The following is a 14,392-nucleotide window of genomic DNA, read 5'->3' as shown; positions in this document are numbered from 1 at the left end:
CAGCAGCTGGTGGGGAGCCGGAACGGGGCTCAGCAGCTGGTGGGGAGCCGGAACGGGGCTCATCGGCTGTCGAGGAGCCGGGACGGGGCTCGGCAGCTGGGGAGGAGCCGGAACAGGGCTCAGCAGCTGGCGGGGAGCTGGGACGGGGCGCTTCGGCTGGCGGGGAGTCGGGACGGGACTCAACCGCTGGCGGGGAGCCGGAACAGGGTTCAGCAGCTGGCGGGGAGCCGGGACGGGGCTCAGCAGCTGTCAGGGAGCCGGGACGGGGCTCCGCAGCTGGCGGGGAGCCGAAAAGGGGCTCAGCAGCTGGGGAGGAGCCGGAACGGGGCTCAGCAGCTAGCGGGGAGCTGAGACGGGGCTCAGCAGCTGACGGTGAGCCCGGACGGGGCTCAGCAGCCGGCAGGGAGTCCGGATGGGACTCAGCAGCTGGCGAGGGGGCGACAGAGGGCCGGATGCAGCAGTCGGTCCGGGCACAGCCGAACCGGGGGCCCTGATCCCTATCAGCCTGCCGCCATAGGGAATCAGGGGAATGGGGAACACGAGGGACCACGGTTACAGGGGCTGGTGAACGCGAGCTAGGGGGTGCCAGGGGAACGTGAGCAGGTGCTGAAACCGATGGTGAACGAGGTACCGGGACTACAGGGGCTGGTGAACGTGCGCTACAAAACGTGGGTCGAACGAAAGGTGGTGCAGAAACAGACTGTGGACGAGGTACAGAAACAGACGGACGAGGTGAACTAAGTGAATCGGAAAAACGTGACTCAGGGTGTAAAAAGTGGGTGTTATGACGAGAGGTGGCAGATCCTTTACTTGGGCGCCGTCGTTGACCACCCCGCGGCGGTCCAGGATAGATGGCCAATCGGGTGCCCAAGTAAAGGTCTGATGGGTGTGATTCAGGGGTAGACTCAAAGGACTCGTAAGGAAACCGTGACAAAAACTGACTGGGAGAAGAAAACTCTTGAGAAAAATCAAAATCTGGGTCAAACTCGGAATCAGACAAATGAAAATAGGGGTCATCATCTAAATCTGAATTAACAAAAACATGGGGGGACAAAATGGTGTCGTAATCAAAGATGTTAACAAGAGACGAAGAAGAATGGGGAACTGGCTTGGCGGAACATATAGAACTTACACGAAGGGGTTGGTCGGCAGGCTGATGAGGGGCAGGCACCGGAGGCTGCACGGTCGGTGCAGCTGACGTGGAGGCTGCATGGGTTGCTGCAGCTGACGTGGAGGCGACGTGGGTTGCTGCTACTGACGTGGAGGCGACGTGGGGTGCTGCTGCTGACGTGGAGGATCAGTTGTAGACAAGATGAATCGAAGATAAAGATAAAGATGTGGAAATGGGGAAATTTGCAGTGTTACAGCAGCAAAGATATAGATCACACCGAGGTGGAGGCGTAATGTAGCCGTTAATGTATAACATTAGCAGGAGACATTCATAAAAAGCATGCAAATATACACAGTATATACGTACATACACAGATCCCTATGTATATACACACTTACATCCCACAACATATACAAGTGTAAGGAAACTGTCATGACCCGTGTCGGGCATGTCAGTGTTTTTGTTGTTATTTTCTTCCCTCCTTCCTGCCATGTGCTTTTTCTGTTTATTTTGTCAGCTGAGTGGGGGCGTTTTCCTCAGCACCCGCCCTCGCCAGCCACACACCTGCTTCCCGTCAATCATCACGCACCTGATTCCCATCTGCTCCCCTGATCACTCTGACTATTTAAGCCTCCCAGACCGACAACACAGTGTCGGGTCATTGCCGTACTTCACGGACTTCCACGACCGCGTTTGTTTCCTGCCATGTTCATGCTCTCAGCCCTGGTCTCCTGTCCCTGTCTGCTTAGTTCGTTCCCGTCTCGTTTTGTTCCTTGTCCTTCTGCCAGTTTAGTCACGTTTAGTTGGCCTTTGTTATTTTTCACCCTGCCACGTTGTTTGTCCCTGTTGATTCATTTAATAAATTCCCTTTAAGTTACCCTTTTCCCTGCTTCCTCGCATTTTGGGTCCTCCCCCTCCTCGCCGACCGGCGATCCCTGTCAGAAACACTCCTAATGTCTCGCCATGGTACAGAGGGGAAAAAAATAAAAATACTGCAATGATAAAAATACTGCAATGATAGAAAATACTGCAATGAAAAAGGTACTGTAATGGTAAAAGTACTGTAATGATAAAAAAATACTGCAATGATAAAAGTACTGTAATAGTAAAAGTACTGCAATGATAGAAAATACTGCAATGATAAAGGTACTGTAATGGTAAAAGATAAAGATAAAGATGTCCTTTATTAGTTCCACAATGGGGAAATTTGAAACTGCAATGATAAAAAAAAAAAAAATCAGTCCCATGTACAGTACTGTCGTTCACAAAACAGTACAATACACCACAGTGCTGGTCGTCGTAGAAGCGAAACAGCTTTTCACCATTCCCGTAGCGTTCTCATAGTTCAAGTAGATGTTATCCATTCGTTGTACTGAACAACATTGCTCGCTGTACTGGAATGTGAAACTTTTAATACAAGAAGACGAAAGAGTTCCTTTGGGTCCGTGTCAGTACTTGAATGAAAGTGAAAGCTGTGGATAAAATGATGTGCCGCCACGGACGAGTCAGAACGACCTTCAAATGCCCGCACTGATTAACGAAGCTTACGAGAAAAGTGAATTTCTGCCATTACAGGAGCGTTGTGTATACATAATTGATATGTGAATTATTTGTGAAACTACTATTACAATTTGTGTTTTTCTGTTGTTCTGTAGTTTTTACGGTGCAGAATGCTGAACATGCTTGTTCAGCGGTAAAAGATTATCGACACCCGTTTGAAACTCTCTGCGTCCTTATTTGAAATCCAAGGGGCCGCTACACAGAGCACAATACCACTGTAAAAAAAAATCTGCAAAGCCAGCGAAGCCACGATAGGTGAAGCGCGATATAGCGAGGGATTACTGTATGCCTATTTCTACCTAAAATGGACTAAAACCTTTTTGAGTTTTTGTCGACTAAATTTACGAGATCTAGACTAAAACTTTTTTTTTTACTTTCCGTCGACAAAAACTAGACCAAATCCTTTTGGAGTTTCCACTGACTAAAACTAGACTAAAACCTTTTTTGAGTTTTCATTGACTAAAACTAGACTAAAACTATCACAAATAGGAATGACTTAATCTGACGAAACCAAGTGAGCATTTTCGTCCAAAAGAGTAAGACAAAGACTAAATCTAAAATGGCTGCCAAAAACAACACTGTAAGGGCATACTCCCCCACCTTTCTTACGAGGGCGTGCAACATGTGAACTCCCGAAGTTTGGAGGCGTGCCCTCATTTAGCGGTAAAAACTGATTTCGTTTTAACTTGATCTCACAAAGACCAATCTAAACTAAAACTATTTGAGAAGTACTCCCATAAAGTATGTTTTTGGTGTGGGAGGAAACCAATCATGAAGAAATCCAAAAGAAACACACATAGGCTCGGGGATAAAAACTCCACACAGGAAGGCCGGAGCCAGAATCAAACCTGGCACCTCTGTACTGTGATGCCATCGTGCTAACCAGTCATCCACCGTACCGCCCTAAGAGACATGTTTTTTTTGTTGATTGTATTTCTTTGTTCCTTGTTTTGGTTGCTAGTATGCTGTTCAGTTGATGGGTGATAATTTTGATTCTGATGTAACACCATGACCATACATAATGTGTTGAGAAGTGACTTGCCTGCATCAGCGTTGTGTAATCAAGCACAAGTTAATGAGTCTGTTTGCACTGCTGTTCGAGTTTTCACAAAATCCCGCACTGCAACTGTGAGGCTGTGCGCCAGAGAGACTGACTGTACGTTTAGGATTAAAGAAGATGAGGACTTTAATGGATTTGTGGATGAGGACTGAAAAAAAAAATGTGAGTACATCGTTCAATGCTTCAGTAAAGTAATAATGAACTCTTTTTTGCTCCCACTGTCTTTTTATAAACATACACCAGCATGCCTGCTAGCTTATGCTTTAGTGTGCATGCATGCTAAACTAAGGTATGTTTTAACATGCCTGCACCCAATTATACGGTGTGCTCTATGTATGTGTTAAATACAGGAATAGCACCTGCAACTGAGACTGTGACCTTTAATACGGTGCGCCCTATGGTCGTGAACATATGGTAAGTAAAAAGCCAGACTGGAATTTGCAAAAATGCATGGTTAACATAAGCCACAAAGCTTCTGGAAGAATGATCTATGGACAGAAGACATAAAATTTGAACTTTTTGGCAAGGTAACCAGTTCAATGTTCTCAGATGAATGAAAAAATGAAACTGCTCCTACTGTGAAACTTGGATGTGGCTCTGCATGTTGGGTTGGGCCATCTGGAACAACAGCAGAGCTATGCCAGGATGCTCTTTGTGGACTACAGCTCGGCATTCAACACAATCATACCAGACATCCTCATCTCCAAACTGGACATTCTCTGCCTCCCTGCCCTCACACGCATCTGGATTAAGGACTTTCTGACCAACAGAGCCCAGACTGTGTTGCTCGGCCCCTACACGTCCTCCACCCGAACGCTGAGCACCGGGTCCCCTCAAGGATGCGTGCTGAGCCCTCTCCTATACGCCCTCTACACCTATGACTGCAGCCCGGCCCACGGTAACAACACCGTCGTCAAATTTGCCGACGACACGACAGTGGTCGATCTGATCTTGAAAGGGGACGAGGCAGCCTACAGGGAGGAGGTCCAGCGACTAACGGCTTGGTGTGAGGACAACAGACTGCAACTCAACATTGCAAAAACAAAGGAGATCGTCGTCGACTTCAGGAGGAACAAGACGGGACCGCCCCCCCTCTGCATCGAAGGCGTGTGTGTGGAGAGGGTCCACACGTTCAAGTTCCTGGGAGTACAGATCTCCGATGACCTCTCCTGGACACACAACACACCACAGCAGTGGTAAAGAAGGTCCACCAGCGTCTGCACTTCCTGAGGGTCCTCAGGAAATTCAACCTGGACAAGAAGCTGCTGCTGGCCTTCTACCACTCGTCCATTGAGAGCCTGCTGACCTACTGTGTCTCCACCTGGTACAGCAGCTGCACTGAGGCAGACCGAGTGAGGCTCCGGAGGACAACGGCGCAGAGGATTATAGGCTGCCCTCTCCCTTCCCTGTCGGACATCTACACCACCCGGTGCCTCAGCAGCGCTTTCAATATCGTCAAAGACAATACTCAGCCGAACTCACACCTGTTTGACCTGTTGCCCTCTGGCAGGCTCTACAGGTGCATCAAATCAAAGACTAATAGACTGAAAAACATTTTCTTTCCGAGAGCCATCACCATTCTGAACTCTCACACACACACACGACCACCCTTACCTTGCAGAACAGCGACGTAATGTGTTTTATTTATCCAATTTCGTATTATTTTCCATCACATTATTTATTCTCATATTTATCTAATTTATATATTTGATTAAATTATTGTTGTATTGCACTGGACAGGGGAGCTCTCTATTCTCGTTGCACACTGTACAATGACAATAAAGGGATTTCTGATTCTGATTCTGGTTATGTTATTCTGGGTTGATTTTGCTGTGGGGCTGGCGTGGCTCAGTGGGAGAGTGGTCGTTTCCCAAACTAAAGGTTTTGGTTTCAATCCCCTGCAATTGGCACCATGTCTAAGTATCTTTGAGCAAGATGCTGAATCCCCAGTTGCTCCTGATGGTATGTCATCAGTGGGTAGATGAGGTAATAGTGTGAAGCGCTTTGAGTACCGTTGGTAGAAAAGCGCTATACAAGTGAAAGCCCATTGACCATTTGCTTCATCTGCCTCACAATGTCTTAAATGGTACAATGAAATCTCAAGACTATCAAGGATAAAACAAGTAATGACAAAGAGCAAAATATTTCACTCTTCTGAAGTGGCCTTCTATGTGTCCTGATATAAATCCTGTTGGACATCTGTGGATAGACCTGAAACATCATGTGGAGAAAATGCCCTTCAAATATGAGACAATAGGGGCATTTTTCTCATGAAGAGTGGGTCATAATACTTTATGAGAGGTGAAAAATTCTCACTGAATGTGACAAATTGTTTCATTGGAATGATTGACTCAAAGGGTTGTGCAGCAAAATATTAAGTTAAGGGTCGCGTCATTTTTCGGGAGTGTTTTTTTTTCTCTTTGACCACTGTAGGTTTTTAACAGGCGTTAGTTACCAACAATTCTGTCCAGTTGTGTACATCATGGATGTGGAAAAAAATGAAACGTCAAATAAAAGGCTAGTTTTGGAACATCAGTTTTGTTATAAACTTGACACTGAGAAAAAGTTTGTTGGCTTTACTCTTGAAATTAACCAGAGTTTAAATCTAATTACCGTAACTACTACATGGGATTTGAAATCCATTCTGTTGTCTATGTAATTCAAAGTTTGGCCTGATGCTGATGCAAGACTTCCATAAGGCCATCAGCCTGGATGAGGACCTTGTGACTGGAGACCTGGGTGATGGCATGACAGTCAGAACAACATCTTTCTCAACCTGGAAAAAGAGCAAAACCTCCATTGAAACAAGTGTGCCCATCTCACCTGATGCAGATGAGTACAGACGAAGCCAGGCAAGGGAAGCAGCCCGTATACCCAGATTAATGACTGGGTTCTGGGACAAAATGACCATCTGGAAGATGCCACTCATTGGTAATGGTAATTCAAGAATATTTTTTACAGCAGTTTTTAAGACCCTGTTGTGAAATATGCTATATAAATAAAGTTTAATTGTATTTTTTGTATTGAACAAACCAAAAACAGAAGCAGACGGAAAGACGGTCTAACTTATGGCCCAACTAAACCTTATTATATTACACAGACATAACATCAGAGCTGGGCACTCTGTCCCGGGGGTGGAACGGTCCGGCCCAACGCCCATTTTTGGGGTGGCGGGGAGTGACAAATGTTAAAGAAAGGTTATATTAACAATGGCCTGAGGTGGATTTCAGTCCGGAACACGACTCGGCCCTCGTGCGTGTGATGAACCTACTCGCGAAATGGGCATATGACAAAAATTGCCTCAAAACGCGTCAAAAGCGCCTCCAACTGTTTGTATATGAAGAGACGTGAGCGTGCCTGTATTTCCTTATTCTGACATCACGTAACCTGCGCCTCCTACCTGCTACTGGGGCATACCATTAGAAGAGGGGGGAGACTAATCAGAAGAAAGAGACGAAAAAGACCATACATAATAAGCCCCTAATAAGGTAAGCGGATTTGAATTGTGAGTTAGCCAGCTAACAATGTTTAAATAATCCTCTGCCGTTAACATTTTTCCCTCTGCGTTGTCATGCACACACTTTTTTGGGGGGCGTCAGGGGCTGAAAATATTTTTGAATAAGGCTGGAGGGTCACTACTGAGATTGCGGTTGGAGGGCAGGGGACTGACCATAAAGAAAGGGTCAAGTGCCCTGTTCTGCATAACATAAAAAAATAGGGGACCAACAATAAAATTGTTATTCACGTTTTAATTAGAAATATTTAAATACTAAAATATATTTGTTTTTGTTGGCAAATAGACGTGGACGGGAAACCTCAAACCTCTTCATTTTTATGTTGGTGTCAGGTTTTGAGTGGAAGAGGAACCAAATGCAGGGAAGCCAGACAGGAGTACCTCAAAAGTGTATTTCAATGTAAACAAAAAGGCAAACAAGGCGCTGGGAAAAACTCAAATCTCAAAGTACAAAGCAAGATGGATAAAGTGACGAACTAAGAAAGTAGCAAAATAACTGGCCATGACGAAACACGCTGAGGAACGGAGGACAGACACTAGACAGGAGACATTGACAACTGACATGAACAACAACGAACCGACAAGAACTGAAAACAAAAGGAACTAAATACAAACAAATTAACGAGACAAAAAGGAAAACCTGGACAAGACACAAAGGGTTAGAGGGAGCTGATTGGTTAACACTAGAGCTTGGGACAGAGGTGGAAATATGGGCAGATATTTGTGCCACTAGAAACTGAATATTTGAATTGAAAACTGAATATTTGAATTAAAAACTGGATATTTGAATTGAAAACTGAATTATTGAATTACAAACTGAATTATTGAATAACAACAATTGTATAATTATTGTTTAATTTTAATGAGAATTTTCCATTTACAATTCATGGAATTCAATAATTCAGTTTTCAATTCAATAATTCAGTATAAAATTCAAATATTCAGTTTTTAATTCAAATATTCCGTTTTCAATTCAAATATTCAGTTTCTAGTGGCACAAATACCAGGCCACTGTGCCTCTAGGATGAGCAATGGATTCCAGATACATAGATCTTCTTGTCGGCCAATCAGCACCTTCGTTTTGAAGGTCGTAAACTATCATGAGTATTGCCAGCCGCCATCTACAACCATGTGTTACTTTGATTGTGCTTTTGCAGGACCGAAAGAGACCTCTAGAGGGCGCCAAACATCGAACACTTGCAAAGCTGGTTGCTGATTAGTTTACTGCAAATTTACCTGGCGTAGCTTATATTTTATATTTTATATTCCATGCAATGGCGGCTGGCAATACTAATGAAAAACTTAACGGCCTTAAAAACGAAGGTGCTGTTTTATGGGCTGATATTTGTGCCAGATTAATTTTGGATATATATATATATATATATATAATATATATATATATATATATATATAATATATATATATAATATATATATATAATATATATATATATATATATATATAATATATAATATATATACCAGCCTGCAAATTGTCGTTTATTAGTTATCGTTCTAGAATTTGGAAACCTCATGTGGTGGAGTTGCGGCAGAAGTGACGTTATGCGGCTGAAAATCCGGCCTGCGGAAGACACACCCTGAGAATTTGGACACAGCCTTAGTTTCAAGAAAACTCCCTTTATACCCAAGATGGCTGTGTTAAGTAATGTATAGTATGTGAAATACAATACAATATACAATATAACTTTATAAAGCACAGAACAGAAATAAACCTGACTTTAAAATTAAATGCTGGATTTCAGGTACTACACAGCTCTAAAGCTAAGCTATACTACCTCTCACTCGCGAACTTAAAAACAGAGAAAACATTACTCTCACTCATGATGTCACAATCGCCTGCATCTTTCGTCATATCACCCTTAAAGCAAATTTTTGCAAATTTGCATCTAATCCTTTCCTCTTGGTTGAAGTGCAAATACTAAGAGAATTGTTTCGTAATGTGTGCAATTCCATTGCGTCGCATTGTCAAATGTCAGGATAACTTTTAATGTAAAATTACATCTTTTGACTATCCAGCTGGCTCATTTGCTGACATGACCAAAGAAGAGTTAAGGGACAAAATACTGGAATCTTGTGAGGTAAGAAAGAAATCACTGAGAAATATACACCTTTGGGACTGACGGTTCCCCTGTGTTTGACAGGTAATCGATGTGTTAACATGCGAGTTGGAAGTGGCACATCGTTACCTAGAAGGCAAATTTGAAGCGCTGAAGATCCTACAGGGAAAGGTAGTACAATTCTTACATACACTCTAGTCCAAATGTAAATGATATTTTTCTTTGATTTCCTTACAAAGTAAAATTTTGATCAAAATAACAGTCAGCAACATGTTTAGCTCATGAACTATTAGACTAATTATTCTATTTTATTTTTATATTTATATCTGAATGACCTCCCTCTGCTGGCATGTTATCGTGGTGGAGGAGTTTGTGTGACCAAGGGATCCTAGGAGCTAAGATGCCTGGGGCTCTATTTCCCTGGAAGGGTCATCAATGGCAAACAGGTCCTAGTTGAGGGACCAGACAAAGCATGGCTCAAATAACTTGACACCATTCTCCCTCACCCAAACACAAGTCACTGGCGTCCCCTTTTGGAGATAGGCCTGGAGGTGGGGCCCGAAGGCAAATGCCTGGTGGCCGGGCCTGCACTCATGGGGCAGTGTCAGTCCCCCTTCTCATGGGCTCACTGCATGTGAGAGGGCCCATAATGGCGATGTGAAATGTGAGTAGCCAAAGGCAGGGACCATGTAGGTACAATCCTCAGCTACAGAAGCCCAAGGCTCAAGGGAAATGGAATGTCACCTCTCTGACAGGGAAGGAGCCCAAGCTGGTGCGAGAGTTGAGAAGTTCCGATTAGACATAGTAGCGCTTCCTCGACACATAGCTTGGACTCTGGTACAAGTCCTCTTGAGACGAGTTGAACTCTCTTCCACTGTGGAGGTGCCCACGGAGAGAGGCATTGAGCTCATGTGGACATATGTATTGCGCCGTTGCTCGTTGCCTGTACATTGGAATTCATGCCGGTGGACTGGGGTTTTTGTGGGGGACTTCAATTCTCACGTGGTCATTGACAGTGAGACCTTGAATGATATGACTGGGAGGAATGTACTCCCCGATCTCAAATCACATGTTCTTATCTTTGACTTCTGTGTTAGTCATGGATTGTCCATAGTAAACATCACATTCAAACATAAGGCTGTTCTTTTGTACATTTGGCACCAGGACACCCTAAACTGCTGTTCGATAATCAGCTTTATAATCAGTCATTAGCAGGGTCCTCAAAGGTGCATGAGATTTCATCCAACCTGTCTACATGTGTTTTGTGGACTTAGAGAAGGTGTTCAACCATGTCGGGGAGTTCTGTGGTGTGTGCTTGGGGAGTACAGGGTATCAAGCCCAATAATACAGGATGTTCAGACCCTATTCAGCCGAGTTTGGTCTGCATTGTCGGCCGTAAGTCAGATTTGTTTCCAGTGAGGGGTGGACTCCTACAAGGCTGGCCTTTTTCACCAATTCTGTTCATAACTTATGGACAGAATTCCTAGGCGCAGCCACGGCAAAGAGCGGGTCTGGTTTGGTGGCTTCAATATTGCATCTTTGCCTTTTGCAGATGATGTGGTACTGTTGGCTTCTTCAAGCCGTGATCTACAACTCTCACTTGAGTGGTTTGCCGCAGAGTGTGAAGCGGTTGGCATGAAGAGCAGCACCTCCAAATCTGAGACCATGGTCCTCAGTCGGAAAAGGGTCGAGTGCCCTCTCCAGGTTGGGGACGAGATACTTCCACAAGTGGAGGAGTTAAAGTATCTTGTTCACGAGTGATGGTAGGATGGAGCGTGAGATCTGTCTATCGGTCTATTGTGGTGAAGTAGGAGCTAACCTGAAAGGCAAAGCTCTCGTATTACCGGCCGAGCTATGTTCCTACAAACACCTATGGTCACGCTGTGGGTTGTGACCGAAAGAACAAGATCTTAGATACAAGTGGCCGAAATTAGTTTTGTCCGCATGATGTGTTATCCCTCCGTTAGAGATAGGGCAAAAGCTCAGTCATCCGACCAGGACTCAGAGTCGAGCTGCTGCTCCTCCACGTTGAGGAGCCAGATGAGGAGGCTCGGGCATCTGATTAGGATGCCTCCTGGACGCCTCCCTGGTTTGGTGTTCCGGGCATGTCCCACTGACAGGAGGCCCCGAGGATGACCCAGGATATGTGAGAGAGTCTATGTCTCCCATTTGGTCTGGTAACGCCTGGGCATCCCTCCAGAAGAGCTAGAAGACGTGGTTGGTGAGAGGAAATTCTGGGCTTCCCTGCTGAAGCTGCTGCCTCTGCGACCATACCCCGGATTAGCGGCAGATAAATGGTTGGATGAATGGAGATGAATGGAAAACAAAGCCGTGGTGGTTATATTTTTTAACGGAGAAGTATGTTATTATATACGTTGCCATTGCTCTTTGCACGTGTCTTTTTTTTTTTGACGCTTTCATGTTTTGATATATAGGTCTGGTGAGTGTAACCTGAGCGTCCACACTGCAGGTGTATTTGATACATAATTGATTTATATCAACATTTTAAACAGGCCTACGACAGATTTGAAGAAATCTGAATTGTTGTGTTCACATAAAATCTAAAAAAAATAAAAATGATTGCCCTGCAGTGTGTGTATGAAGTGCGGGCTAATGGCTGTAGCTTCTTCTTGAAAAATGGATCATGTCGACCGAATGATCCCTTTAACCCTTGTGCGACTTTCTCCATTTTTTTTGGGCCTTTTATTGGCTTTTATGTATTTACATGAAAGAGAAAGCATTGAAAATAAAACACTCCATGGAGCTGAAATATCACACAGGTGTTAAAAATAGGTCAAAGTTCTAAATGACAAAAAGCAGGAATTTTAGAATATTGCAGTTGGGAAATGGATAATAAAATGTAAAAACATCAAATGTAATTAGTGCTTGTAATTTATGTCCCACTGACTCCCATTATAACTTACAATTTTTTATTTTTTTTGCCGTGGAGTTATTATTTATTTGGCCAAATATCAGCTGTTATCTCAAGGCCCTTTACATAATAGAGCCGTGCTAGGATAAAATGCAGAGATTCCGTGTGTGGGCAGTTGGATACACCCTGGACTGGTCGCAGTCACCACATGGCACATATAGACAAACAACCATTCACATTGACACCTATGGACACTTTAGTCTTCAGTAAACCAGACATGCATTATTTTGGTATGTGGGAGAAAGATACTCAAGTGAAAATTAGGAGAACATGCATACTGAACATAGGAAAGGCTGGGACCACAAACCTCATAACTGTGACGTAATGACCACAAATCTATCATGTTTCCACGATCAACATCATCACAGTGAAATAAATAAACTGATTTTTCATTGACTATTGGATACATATTTGATGATGGCTGCTTGCAGGCTAGACATAATCTTCTTCTTCTTTTCCTTTCGGCTTTTCCCTTCAGGGGTCGCCACAGCGAATCAGTTGCATCCATCTAACCCTGTCCTCTGCATCCTCTGCTCTCACTTCAACTACTTTCATGTCCTCTTTAACTACATCCATAAACCTCCTCTTTGGTCTTCCTCTAGACCTCTTGCCTGGCACTTGGAAACTCAGCATCCTTCTGCCAATATACTCACTACTTCTTCTCTGGACATGTCTAAACAATCTCAGTCTGGCCTCTCTGACTTCATCTCCAAAGCCCCTAACCTGTGCTGTCCCTCTGATGTACTCATTCCTGATCTTATCCATCTTGGTCACACCCAAAGAGACCCTCAGCATCTTCATCTCTGCCAAGTCCTGCTCTGCCTCCTGTCTTTTCTCCAGTGGCACTGTCTCCAGACCAGACAATCGCTGGTCTCACCACAGTTTTATAAATCTTTTCTTTCATTTTAGCTGAAACTCTTCTATCGCACATCACACCTGACACCTTTCTCTAAAGATAAAGATAAAGATGGTCCCAGAATGGGGAAATTTGATATAGATCGCACAGAGGCGGCATCAGACATTCATAAAAAGCATACAAATATACACAGTATAAACGTATATATACAAGTGTAAGGAAACTCTCCTAATGCCTGTCCATGGTACAGAGGGGAAATGAATAAAAACGCTACAATGATAAAAAATACTGAATGATTGAAAATACTGCAATGATAAAAATACTGCAATGATAAAAGTACTGTAATGATAGAAAAATACTGCAATGATAGAAAATTCTGCAATGATAAAAGTACTGTAATGAAAAAATATACTGAATTGATCAAATATACTGCAATGATAAAAGTACTGTAGTGGTAAAACTACTGCAATGATAAAAAAAAAATACTGCAATGATAAAAGTACTGTAATAGTGAAAGTACTGCAATGATAGAAAAACTGCAGTGATAAAAGTACTGTAATACCCGTTCCAGCCAGCCTGCACACGCTTCTTCACTTCTTTTCTACACTCTCCATTGCTCTGGACTGTTGACCCTAGATACGTAAACTCCTCCACCTTCTTGGTCTCTTCTCCCTGTAAGCTCACTCTTCCTCTTGGGTCCCTCTCATTTACACACAGATACTCTGTCTTTCTAAGGTTAATCTTTATTTCCCTCATTTCCAGGGCAAACCTCCATGCCTCCAGCTTCTCCTCCACCTGTTCCCTGCTCTCACTACATATCACAATGTCATCGGCAAACATCATGGTCCATCGAGATTCCTGTCTAACCTCGTCTGTCATCCAGTCCATGACCATAGCGAACAAGAAGGGACTCAAAGCTGATCCCTGATGTAGTCCCACCGCCACCTTGAACTCCTCTGTCACACCTCCAGCACATCTCACTACTGTCTTACAGTCCTAATACATGTCCTGCACCACTTGAACATACTTTTCTGCAAGGATATAACCAAGTTCACAAAATCAACTTGATTATTATACAATTGTATGTCATATACCCGAGTATCGTTCTTCCCTCCTCAAGCCAACCCTCCCCCGAGCCAAACACCAGACATTGCACCAAAGTAGTCACCGCACACACACATCAACACATCCAAGAACACACATACACATATATGGTAAGGGATAAAACAAAAATTGACGAAAAAAATAATAATAAAAGAAAGGAGGTGAAAAAAAAGGTTAA

At 43.7% G+C, this 14,392-nt stretch overlaps 1 protein-coding gene across 4 annotated transcripts in view; it reads left to right on the top strand.

Moving 5' to 3' along the window:
* The window catches only part of ccdc125 (coiled-coil domain containing 125), a 42,547-nt gene that overhangs the window by 14,166 nt on the left and 13,989 nt on the right, over positions 1–14,392 (top strand). For 3 of the 4 annotated variants that reach the window (XM_088303285.1, XM_088303261.1, XM_088303277.1), the window contains 3 exons: positions 6,398–6,668; positions 9,282–9,343; positions 9,407–9,493. In XM_088303285.1, the coding sequence (XP_088159411.1) occupies positions 6,407–6,668; positions 9,282–9,343; positions 9,407–9,493 (411 nt within the window). In that variant the 5' untranslated portion in view covers positions 6,398–6,406. Of the gene's footprint in view, positions 1–1,746; positions 3,894–4,081; positions 4,146–6,397; positions 6,669–9,281; positions 9,344–9,406; positions 9,494–14,392 lie in introns of those variants that run through there. The other variant, XM_088303270.1, reaches the window with a different exon arrangement.

The sequence above is a fragment of the Idiotropiscis lumnitzeri genome, chromosome 1 (assembly GCF_059441095.1).
Source record: "Idiotropiscis lumnitzeri isolate Australia: NSW breed Sydney's pygmy pipehorse chromosome 1, RoL_Ilum_1.0, whole genome shotgun sequence".
Taxonomy (NCBI): domain Eukaryota; kingdom Metazoa; phylum Chordata; class Actinopteri; order Syngnathiformes; family Syngnathidae; genus Idiotropiscis; species Idiotropiscis lumnitzeri.
The sequence above is the reverse complement of the archived record's forward strand: the minus strand, read 5'-3'. Positions and strand labels throughout refer to the sequence as shown.